Genomic DNA, 12,166 nt, shown 5'->3' with positions numbered 1-12,166 from the left:
TCATTGTCTCTGTCGTTTGTTGCCATTTGCTTTTTTGGCTTCCTTGTGAATCAGCTCCAGAAGCCTGTGGTACATGGCAATCAATGACTCAGAATATCTATCGCCCTGCTTCTATATTTCTCTACCTCAGCCAAAAGAGCTTCGATCTTCATTGTTTCCTTGACCGGGAAAATGTGGTTCGTCGCTTCTTGATCTCTGCAGAAGTCAATATTGTCACTCGATCTCAGCCCGGACTCTTTTCTTCCATCGTCACAGCGATGTTGCTGATTCCATGTCCCATCTCAGTCCCGAGAGCTAAAACAAGCTCCCCATCGTCAGCTCTCTGAACTCAAACGCTCCCATCCTCTGAAGCTGAGACCACGCTTTTTCTCCTCCGTTTGCCATTCCCAACGACACGACCGGCCCGTCATGGCTCCGAGCCCATCTCACCATTCTTCGTTGGGCTCCGGGTCCCGCGGGCCCTTTGTGGGCCGACCCGTCCGAGCCCATCTCACCATTCTTCGTTGGGCTCCGGGTCCCGCGGGCCCTTTGTGGGCCGACCCGTCCGAGCCCATCTCACCATTCTTCGTTGGGCTCCGGGTCCCGCGGGCCCTTTGTGGGCCGACCCGTCCGAGCCCGCGGTGTAGAACTCTGAGCCCGACGGGCTCATGACGACCGTCTGGAGGTGGATCCTGCCGCGCAGGAGGCTCCAGAACTTGACCGTGCAGTCTGACGAGGACAAGATGATCTGGGAGCTGCACAGGCCTTTGCCGGATATGACGGAAGTGACCGCACCGGAATGTGAACCAAGCTTGTGCGGTATCGACTGGTTGTTCGCGTCTCGTTTTCCAAGGCCACTAGTTGAAAGATCGGGGTGACGACAGCCGCGCCTCGTCTCCGCCTGAGAAAAAGTATAAAAAAAAATGCTTACGTAAGACCCAAGAAACTAAATAATTTTGAAAGAGAAAATGAGGATCTGAGTTGTGATGTTATCATGATCTGAAGTCCTTCTGACGATAACTTAGTTTGGACTTACACTTAGCAGCGGATCGTCACTGTTGATAGGCAAGACATGTTACCGGGTATCAAGTTCGAGAATCTGACTTGTTCTGACGCCCTTTGTTAAGAACAGCACTCGTTTTGTATTCATGGAAAATATTTGCCATACCTTTAGGAGGAGCCTATTTTCTAACACAATAGTTCGTTCTTGTAGACTAATAATTTCAAAGCACTCATAGATGGACACCTGAGATCAGTAGCGACTCGTCCTTGCTGACAGCGAAGCAAGAGATGGGTTTGGCATGAGCGGGGAGTGCGGTGAGGATGTCGTCGGAGGGCGTAGATGGTTCCGGAGAGGCCTGCCGGAAGAGAGGAAAGAGCCGTCGAGAGAGGCTGCGAGGGGAGCGGAAGGCGGTGGAGGACCACCAGTGGTAAAGGCGGATCGAGCCGGAGGCCGTGACGTGGGACACCTATAAAATCCGTTCCCGCGAGAGTCAAGCCTCCGCTCGGGGAACGGCTCGGCGCAAACTGGCTCACGGTCTCTCCGGTGGTCGCGTCGTAGGCCACAATCGGACAGTCCGTGGAGCTTGTGAGGATGACCTCACGTGGAGGAGAAGATGCCATTGCTTTTTTTTTCTTTTTTTTTTTTTGCTTCCTGATTTTGGGTGAGAATGGACAGTTGAATAAAAGGGGAATAATAAACGAGGAGAGCGTGATGACTGTTTGTTTTTGTACAAGGCTTGTAGTCGTTCAAAACAAGGTGATTTCTTTTACAACAGAAACGCCGTATATTATCTGCGGGACTGATGTAAGAAACTTGGTAAGGTTTTTTGACATCTCTGCTTAGAGTTTTATTGCTTTTAAAACCTCATCTAAAAAGGCCAGCCTTACCTTTTACTTCGTTGTTAAAAAAATGTGCTTATTTAACAACGTATGTTAAGAAAAAGGCTTGTAAAAAAGAAGAAAAAGGCAGTAGATTGGTATCTCTTTTTATTCTTCAGAATTTTTCCTTTTTGATCAATATATAAATACCAAAAATTGAGCTTTACATGTACAAACAAAACATATCTGGTATTGTTGGACTATTTCTTTTTTTATCAGTGTATAATGTCAATCCATGAGAACAGTACAACTGCCTATGCATGAAACCTAGCGTGATTAGATAATTCAGGCGCGATGAAATCATCTCCGCTCTGCTCGCATAGATGCTTAAAAGCGCAGCTAGAAATCCACGAAGTCGCTTATTGATGAAATATCATGACAAGAGGGCGCTTTGAAGGACAAATTGCTGCATCAACACGGCCAATATGCTTCCCATTGAAATATTTATGACATTCACGGCGTCATTGTTGAGCTGTAACCAAAAGAGAGTTAATTCGAGGCCTTGAAACAGACAAGGACTACCACAGGTCAAAAATGTAAGCCGGGTTAGCTAGCTTAAACAGTGAATGTAACAAATCAGAAGAAACATGTACTTCCATAGCTCGAATCGATCGCCAATCTGACATTGATAGTCAAACGAATGAACACAATTTGCGTACCCATTGAAACCCCTCTTTCTCCTGAAGTTCGGCGCCTATTATGCTCTCACCGAGGTTAGCAATTTGAGCTGCCAACACACATACCAAAGCTTCGGCTGCTTTAATCTGTGCCAGAAAAACAAAAAAAGAGTGTAAAGCTCACAATGTTGCTGATATGTGAGAGAAGAAAAAAAGAGAGAACAAGAATGATTTATTCTTTTACCTCACCCAAGAAACAGCCAACAAAAGCAAGCAAGATCGAAGCTAATAATCCAGCAAGAGTTCCCTCAACACTGACAGCGCCTTCGGTCCCTCTGGGAACTACCTTCAAATTTGTAACTAAATACCTGGTAGCGAAACATATGAAATATCAGAACATTATTTGCACACAAAATCAGAAATCATCGTAGCAGAGAGATTCAATGAAGTTACGTTGTTTTGCCGTATGCCTTTCCAATCTCGCTGGAGACGGTATCGCTGAGCTTAGTACAGAAACTGGCGACAAATCCAAGTCTCCAAAGCTGGGAATAAGCTTGTCCACCGACTCCATATATCGAGAGAAAAGCGCAGACACAACCGGCGGCGCTGGAGCCGATAACACTCCCGGGACCTCTTCTTCCTTTTCTCTTCTCAGCCACTCCCTGAGCTTCCTTTTGCGCCATTTTCACCTTCGTCGCTCCCGTGCCCTGAAGGTTTACAACATTGAATTTGCCTTTTTTTAGCAACTATTCACACTTTCTACATTGCCTTGAATTACTGGTATTAAGACTCTAAACTTAATTTCAGAGCTACCGAGAATCTGACACTAGTTTCATTAGTAATCAAAGATCATCAAACTACATGTTCAAGCAATGAAAAAAATATAATATATGTAAAACGAATTATAAATATACCATTTACACGTTACAAACTTCCACAACACAGAACTGAGATCATCGTAGTAGAATTAAGCTGAAATAGAAAGATTAAAACTTTATGTTACCAAGACGAAGTACATAGCGACGAGAAGAAACCCAGGAGATCCGAAAGCGCGCCAAGTGAGAGTGCCGAGCAAGAAAGCAGCGACAATGCCGGAGACAGAAAGCCCGGTCACCAGAATCGGAGATCCGAGGATGAAGATCACGGCGTTGCTGATCACAGCAGACTGCCACGTGGCGGGGGACGATTGGATCAGTCTCACGGCCTCCGTGACCGCCGTCGGGACGTTGACGGCGTTGACGACGGCGCTCATTTTCCTCGGATTAGGGGTTAGGGTTTTTGTTCGGAAGGAGAGGGATTTGGAGTTGGAGAATCGGAGCGATGGGAGGGAAGGAATTGGAGGGGATTTGACGGGAACGTGAAGGAGAAGCAGAGTTGACAAAGCCATTTTTCCTTTTCTTATTGCGTTATTTTGGAAAATTTACGACTTTTTCGGAATTTTTTTATGACGAAAATATAAAGAGACCCTCTTTTTTGTTTCGTAAACAATGTGACATACTTGAGTGACACAATTCACAACTTCAGTGCAAATATACTGATTTTTTGGAAAATTTTGTTTGTATCAATGATCGGTCATTCCCTGTTGAAAATTGAAATATAGTTGAGGAATTGAGGATATTAGAGGAATTAAATAAAATGTCTGCCCATGGAAATATTTAAATATCATTACAAATATACTTACTATAAAAAGAGGGAAGGTCTCTTTATTAAAAAAATAAATAAAAGTTTCTCTTACGAAAATCGAAGCAATAATTGAAAGCAAAAATAACTATAACACTAATCATTCAAGGCATGGTTTGAAATTCCGGGGAAACCAGTCCGGAAACCGTTTTTTTCAAACTTCCGGTACCGATATGTACAAAACCGTTCACTTTCCGTTTTTTTCTTGGATTCCGGGGAAACCTTCCACTTTCCGACAGTCTTAAAGCAATTTTTACGCATTCCGACGGAAATTTACCGGTAAGTGGTCAAATACCGACAATTCTTAAAATCTGATGATATTTAGTGTTCTTCACGAAATTTGTCGTTAGTTTTTTATGATTTAGTTCAAATTATTTCTTTTATGTTGAATTTGAACTATGGTATTTGGTGGATTGTGTTGAACTTTATCATTTTGGTTTGTACTATTGAACTTTGTTTTTGTTGTGTTTGTAATTTGGTAATGTATTGAAACATTGTACACTATTTTTAATTTCATGAATTTTATCCTACGTACTATGTATATTTTTTTCTAGATTCCTCTCGGTAAATACTGTATTTGACGGTATTCCTCAACGGTAACGGTAAGTTCAACAGTACCGTTTTCATTTTTTTTTCCTACTTTTCCCGGTATTCCTTTATGATACCAGCGGTTACCAGTAAATTCTGAACCTCGGAACGGTAACGGTATTTAAATCCTTGATTCAAGGTAAGAGATTTAAAAATATTTGTAGAGAGAAATGTAAAAATTGGGATGATTTCATGAAGATGATTTTCCTTCATGCCTTCACTTGTATTTATGGTGAAATTTGGATGCATTAGTCAACAAATGTAATTAATTATTTACCCATTTTTATTGACTTTGATGAGCATACCAATTACAATTATTTACAACACTCCACATTTGGGATGCTCATTAATATATTTACGTCCATTCACCCCAATCGTGTCTATATTTATATTCACAAATAGATCTTGGTTTGTGATCCCCGTCATTTTCGTCCATGACATCGCAAACCAGACTATAAGAGAATGCCAGACTAGAGAATGTAACAATAGATGGACTTTCATATCCTACATAAATTCCAAGCATCCTTTGAGGTCCCATCTTTGTTCTTTGATGTGATGTTATAGGCACATAAACAATACATCCAAAAATTCTCAGATGAAATATAATTGGTACTTGGCCAAATGCAAGTTGCATAGGGGAGTATTTATGATATGCACTTGGTCGGATGCGAATTAATGCAACAAGATGTAATATTGCATGACCTCATATGAAGCAGAGAGTTTTGTTCTCATTATCAATGATCTAGCAATAAGCTAGAGGCGTTCGCTTAGTGATTCAGGTAGAATAGTTTGTGTATGTACGTGAGCAACATGATGCTCAACATCAATCCCAACTGACATACAATAATCATAGAATGTTTGGGATGTAAATTCATCGACATTATCGAGCCTGATTTTTTCAATTGTGTGATCACATGGGATTGAACTCGTAATTTGAATATCTGAGCAAGTAATTTTGCTAATGCCATATTGCGAGATAATAACAGACAAACATGTGATCATTTGCTATAGCATCTCAGAAGCTTCGATGAAGTAATCTCAGAAGCTCTGACAAATTCTGCAGTCAAGACGTGGAGGGAGTCGTGTTTAGTACATGTCGGGATTATGCATAGGAGATTACGCAGTCAAAAGAGACGTTATCTTCACCTCGCGCGGGAAGACCAATTCGATGCTATGTGTCAAGTCGATCCATCGACGACGGAGAGTCAGTGAGACGTGGGACATGAGAACGATTATAAATAAAGCCTCGGTATCCAAAAATCACACGCACAATTGCAATCATGAACACACACACGCACGTTCGAAGTACATTTCAAATCTCTTCATTTTTTTCACTCTTCATGTCTCCATTCTCGCTATTATTCTCTGTTCTCATACAAACCATTGTATTTATTTCATCAATAATCAATAAAGCTTCGCATTTCATTTTCTTTACGTTATTATTCTTCGAATCTCATTAATTTATCTATTGACGAGATCTGAGACCCTTCATTTTCTCACCATAGAAATTAAATGAGTTAAAAATTATATTTTCGCCCCATTGATTTGTAAAGTAAATCCCCCTTCATCAATGACTTTGAGTCTATTGGACGTATTATATCTAATTTATTGTCTATCGTTAATTATTTCATCTGCTGCATATCAATACAATATTTCCTAGTTTGACTACTTCTGCTCAATATAATCTACCATCTAGATTCTATTACTCAATATATATATATATATATATATATATATATATATATATATATATATATATATTACATCATAAGTTAAAAACAACTATTTAAATTAAAAGCGAACTAGCAACGTAGCCATTTTGAAACGTGATTTTTTAAATCTAACTCACGTTTGATAAATTTTGTAATCTAACTATTTACTGAAATTTACGATTATGAAATATCGAATATACTCTTGTGTGGTTTAAATTAGTGAAAATAAAACAGTAGTCAACATTTGATTCCTACTAATAAGAAAGTCAGCAACATCATCAGACTTAGTACATGTTTGGATTCAAATTTGAATATTTAAGAGGAAAATCATTAATGAATATAATATAGGAAAAAAAAATTAAATATTGATTAAAATAAGTAACTTGTGAATCGTCAGTAAATTTTTGTTAATTTTTATTTATAAATTATGCATTTTTCCAATTTTAGGGCTGTAACGATTATAAATTTTTTATGTCTATTATAAACATTTCTCATACGTTAAAAATAAAAAATAAAAACACAAGTACTCCCTAATTAAGGAGAAATATCCGTGTGCGTTGAAGTCAATGAAAATCAAATCCATCAAATCAGAGTAACTAATTAACCTACAAAACAGGAAATAAAAATATGATGATATAAATTCATATAGCGTGTAATAAATAACGAAAATAAACCAAAATAAATAGGCGATTTTGGTGGTGGTAAAAAATGTTGGCTACATGTGATATTCGGTCGACTTTTAAACAAATGATAAATATGTAATTTGTTAAATGATTAATAAAAGCCAAATAATTAATTGTGACTATGTTTTAAACTTAATTGAAACGTTGATTAGATTGCAATTTCCGCGTTTCGGATTAATCCGTGTAATTTTTATTAAATTAACTGTTTGAGGTCATAGTCTCAAGAAAATAAAAGTTGAAAGACTAATTTGTAATTCCGACAATTAGAAGTAAGAGAAAATAAAGGTGGAGTTTTCGGCAACATCTTATCCGCTTTATTTATCTCACTCCAAGTTCTGAGACCCAAAAACCGAGTGTTTGAGAGTGAGAAAGAGAAATGGCGATTCTCTCAGCTTCTTCGTCGTTGTCACTGTTATCTTCTTCTTCTTCGAGTCCAACACCGTTCAACAGCTCAAAAAGCGCCTTCGTCGGATTCTCTGTGGGCTTTTCCAAAACCTCTCTCAAAGTCCGAGCTTTTAGCGGCGAAAATGGAAGAAAAGAAGGAACGGCCCTCAGGGTTCGGTGCGAGAAACCTCCTCACGTGCCCGTTGACCAGCGGTGGATGTTTGAGCAGCACGAAGTCAACGGCCCTGTATGTCACTTCTCTTTTAACACTCTCTCTTTGTTTCCCGATAATTGGAGACAATTCCCAAATTCCGCTGCACGAGTTACAGTGGTTCCTCGTTACTACAATTATCTGTCTTGGAATTTGGAGCAATGTGGAAACTTTGAATTTTTATTTTCACCTTGTTCATAATATTTCCTTTTTTTATTTGGGTTCCAAAAGAAGAGAGCTTGTTTTCTGATAGCAAAAGAATGTGGATGTGTGAAAGCTATTTATGACAGATTTTCCTAGTGTACTGTTGACACAGCCACGAAGATAATTATAATCCCAACTCATCTTTATAAACTTGTTCATCCCATCACTACTTGGTTTATAACCTCTGTGGTGTTTGATTGAAGTCTGCAACGAAATGCTGTCTATAATGTGTTTGGTCTTGTTTGAATGGGGTATATACTGTTCTATCTAGAGTGATTCAGTATTGAAGGCTCATTGTGTGCATCGAATTGTAGGACATTTGGAACAACACGTGGTACCCAAAAGCCCTGGATCATGTACAGACCGAGAAACCATGGTACATCGTCGATGCCACAGACCTAATTCTCGGGCGAATGGCTTCCACAATTGCGATTCACATCCGCGGCAAGGATTTGGCCACATTCACACCCAGTGTCGACATGGGAGCTTTCGTCATCGTGGTGCGTAAATTGCGCTAAGTGATATCATGCGATGCATTTCGGGACTATCACATCATATGGTTTTTTTTTCTCCTCTTGCCTCTCTCTCGGTCTAAATAGGTGAATGCTGAGAAGGTAGCGGTGTCGGGTAAGAAGAGGAACCAGAAGCTGTACCGAAGGCATTCAGGGAGGCCCGGCGGAATGACAGTCGAAACGTTCGACCAATTGCAGCAGAGAATCCCCGAGAGAATCATCGAACACGCCGTCCGTGGAATGCTTCCCAAAGGAAGGGTGAGTCACCGATGATCTAAGCGTTCTTTACATATTTTCTTCTCTAAAACAAATATGATTGAACTCAGTATACATGATTTCCGGTAACATATTTAGTACAGCTTACGAGTAACAAGATAGTATTGTTTAAGAATAAACTACCTTGCCCTACCAACTCCTCAAACTAGATTCCCCAAATTCCGACCAAATTTGTTTAATCCCATAAAATACGAACGTCTACAACTTTTCTTACGGTATACAGTTTTTATTTATTTATTTATTTTAATTTAGTTGTTTTTTACTCTTTTTATTGTTTATGGCTGTTTACAGTTTCATCGTTTCAATTTAAAAAATAGGTGTGTTGAAATTGAGTGAAACATGGCTTTAGCTACGCTTGTATTGTGTCAATTTAGTGTCAATGTCATGACTAAATCAGATTTATTATTGTGCAGCTTGGGAGGCAACTGTTCAACCACCTTAAGGTTTACAAGGGCCCGGATCACCCGCACGAGGCCCAGAAGCCCATTGACCTTCCCATCAGGGACAAAAGAATACGGATTCAGAAATAAGCTTTACTCCGACGAGCTCGTCATCTCTCGACCCGTAATTTTGTTGCTTCAATCCGCGCTTTGTAGATGTTTTGTTATCAACGTCGTTCGGACAAGAAACTTTATTTTGTAGGTATCAACTGCTTATATTATAAGTTTGTAATTCAAGATATCCAACAATGTTGCACGTTCATTGAATTCATTTTTTTTTTCTTTTCTTTCTAGTCTCTGTGTGATACTTGAAACCGAATGGCCAATATCATCAATCGCTGAATAAAATAAAATAAAAATGGTCTCAACTTTTGAGCAAAACTGCGTACAAGATTTCGTTCCAAGTGTCTGGAACTCCGGGCAAACACCAGTGGCTACAGTCCACGTATCGGCTTCCGGGGCCCGCGTAAGTCGAAGGGTGACCGTCTTTTCTCAGCTGAGTCAGCAACGTGACGTCGAGCAAATAAGCTTTGTCTTGTATCGAGCCCAACACAATCTTCACTATCTCTTCTCCCGAGTTGGCGGGGCCCGGATACTCCGCCCCCTCGAGTGGCTCGCTCTGTCCTCTGCAATTCCTAGCCCTAGGCTCGCCCCATTCCTTGCCGCTAAAGTCAAGTGGTTCGATGGAAAACACTTGGATTAATTATAGCCAATGATGATGAAAAAGGTTAGTTGAAAAAGAGGTTCTTACTCTATATGAACTGCTGATACTCCTTGGTAAAACACTTTAGTCTTTGAAGGATCAATATTGGATTCGACCCATTTGGACCAAGTTGTTAAAGCTATCTTCAAAGCTTCCATTCTATCCATTTCTTGCACTAACTTGTTTCCCACTTGAAAATAATCCCATCTGCAATTATTCAAATAAATAAAATAAAAACTAGTTTACAACCAACCTCATACTCAATTTTGAATCTTTAATTTAAAAAAAAAAAAAAAATTACTGACGTTTTAGATCTGCCTGTATGAGTCCACCAATGGAAAGTGTTGAAGATCAACATGTCCACTCCTTCCCATCGATCCCCAGAGGCGATACAGTCAAGCTTCAAGACTTTCCCAATCTTTTCGTACGCCAATTCCACAAGAAACCCATTTTTTAGGAACATAATGGAGATTCCATATTCCTGCTCGAAAGAAAGAGAGGAAAAAAAATTGTGAAAATTAAATATTGTGCTTTACCAATTACCGTGTTCCACCTACACTTTCACTTACTAGCCGTTACTTTGACATAGACTGTTTTAACTTTATTCAGTATTATCCCGTGAATATGAAGAATCGTTTTCTTTCTTTTCTTTCCTAGAGAAGGGAGAGAGAATTTTGACTAAAACTAAATATATTTTGTTATTTTTTTTTTTACCGGCAGTGAAAAAGTGCTGAGCAATCCTGAAGTGGTCAAAGAATAAACGGAATTCGGGATCGCTGTGTAAAGCATGCAAGTGAATGATTGCCACATGTTATTACTGAGCGAATCGCCAACAAACATTATCTTTTTCCCTCTGTATTTCTCCAAGAAATCTCTTCCATCAAACCTGCAAGTAACGGTAACAAGAACAAATCTTTGTCGGTCCTCGGGAACTATTTAAAATTTGATTTTGCAGATTAGTCCTCAAGGTTCAAAACGTTTACGATTACGATTACGTACCTTGGAAGGTCACAGCGACTGGGCTTCCACTTGTAGTTGAGATAGTCTTTGTCAGGTCTTCCATTGTTTATGCAATTGAAACCGATGAAAGGACAACTTGTTTCGTTGTAAAGTGGATATGAACCGTCTCTGACCCAACTTCCTTCGAAGAAATCGCACCCATTATTTTCTTCTTGACGATAACCTCCTTCAATTTTTTCTCCTATGGCTAATAATAACAGAATTGCCACCAGAGATGAAAGAGAACCGAACCTCCTAGTCATATCCATTCTTGAGAGAAAGTTGCCAAGAGCCCAGACTTGAATGGAGATGTATAGTTGTGATACAATGTATTTGTTTGGTGTGTGTGTGTGTGTATAAATATATTCGAGAGAGAGAGAGCGAGAGAGAGAGAGAGAGAGAGAGAGAGAGAGAATTATCTTCAGTTACTTAACATGTAAAGACATGGCCTGATTAATGAAAGAAAGGTCTTTTGGCATGTACATAAATGTGTGCAGAGAGTACCTTAATTTTGGTTTAAATAAAAAGGAAATGAGTAGAGAAAAATAAATGAGTCTCCTCAATCTAGTGTATATAATATATGAATAGGAATGTAGTCATAACTCGTAATCATGGAAATTTGTTACAAATTAAGAAAATGTGGACTTGAATTTTGAAGGCAATGAATAACGGTGAGCTTATAAAATTGAACATTCAATCACTCTAAATCATAATGTAACAAAAAATTACATTAAATTATACCTTTCTTAAAAAAAAAAGGTACATTAAGTTATAGGACTGTTTAGATTCTAGGTGGTTCAGTATGCTTTATCAATGTGGTTATGAATTTTTATGTACAATTCACTATCTTTTTTGTCTAGTAGTGTTAGAAATAAAATAATATGGATAAATAATTTAAAAAATTTCAACTAACTAATTCGTATGAAACTTACCAATTGTATTGTAATTAATGTTTGGCTAATTATTAAAAATTTGTCGATTTGATAATGTGACAATTTGATTATTAATAAGAGTGACTAATTTCTAATTATTAACCAAAATCGGCTAAAATACAATTTCAACGTCAAGTATTAATGATAACGGGTCCGGATCTGACCGGGTCAACTTGTTTTGTTACCCCGACATAGTTAAAAAATGAACCTGTTATCCAGACCCGTTTACCCAATTTTTTAAGCGGGCCGGATAACGAGTATACTCGTCATGTAAACGGGTAGAAACATGTTTGACCCGTTACTAGTTTAATTAACTAGCATTAGAATAAAACAATTATATTATAAAAAAAAAGTAATAAAACAAA

At 38.7% G+C, this 12,166-nt stretch overlaps 3 protein-coding genes and 1 pseudogene across 3 annotated transcripts; 1 reads left to right on the top strand and 3 right to left on the bottom strand.

Moving 5' to 3' along the window:
* Positions 1-1,850, bottom strand: LOC149401345 (uncharacterized; annotated as a pseudogene).
* Positions 1,851-2,030: 180 nt separating this feature from the next.
* LOC149401344 (integral membrane protein (Protein of unknown function DUF92, transmembrane)) lies at positions 2,031-3,974 on the bottom strand. The gene is made up of 5 exons (XM_089611994.1): positions 3,481-3,974; positions 2,931-3,184; positions 2,722-2,845; positions 2,520-2,624; positions 2,031-2,332 (listed from the first exon to the last, which is right to left on the bottom strand). Exons 1-5 carry the CDS (start codon positions 3,862-3,864, stop codon positions 2,234-2,236), a joined length of 966 nt encoding a protein of 321 aa, XP_089468120.1. The 5' UTR covers positions 3,865-3,974; the 3' UTR covers positions 2,031-2,233.
* Positions 3,975-7,451: 3,477 nt separating this feature from the next.
* Positions 7,452-9,460, top strand: EMB1473 (Ribosomal protein L13 family protein). The gene is made up of 4 exons (XM_089612680.1): positions 7,452-7,771; positions 8,254-8,439; positions 8,539-8,709; positions 9,141-9,460. The coding sequence occupies exons 1-4, from the start codon at positions 7,517-7,519 to the stop codon at positions 9,255-9,257; spliced, it is 729 nt and encodes a 242-aa protein (XP_089468806.1). The 5' UTR covers positions 7,452-7,516; the 3' UTR covers positions 9,258-9,460.
* A 47-nt stretch (positions 9,461-9,507) lies between these two features.
* On the bottom strand, positions 9,508-11,254 carry TBL42 (TRICHOME BIREFRINGENCE-LIKE 42). The gene is made up of 5 exons (XM_089612679.1): positions 10,870-11,254; positions 10,585-10,756; positions 10,176-10,351; positions 9,919-10,077; positions 9,508-9,832 (listed from the first exon to the last, which is right to left on the bottom strand). Exons 1-5 carry the CDS (start codon positions 11,136-11,138, stop codon positions 9,532-9,534), a joined length of 1,077 nt encoding a protein of 358 aa, XP_089468805.1. The 5' UTR covers positions 11,139-11,254; the 3' UTR covers positions 9,508-9,531.
* Between the last annotated feature and the right edge of the window lie 912 nt (positions 11,255-12,166).

This window comes from Urtica dioica, chromosome 4 (genome assembly GCF_054948205.1).
Source record: "Urtica dioica subsp. dioica isolate 48M chromosome 4, U.dioica_male_clone48M_v1_H2, whole genome shotgun sequence".
NCBI classification, from domain to species: domain Eukaryota; kingdom Viridiplantae; phylum Streptophyta; class Magnoliopsida; order Rosales; family Urticaceae; genus Urtica; species Urtica dioica.
Note: the sequence above shows the minus strand (reverse complement) of the source record. Positions and strands in the feature narration are given on the sequence as shown.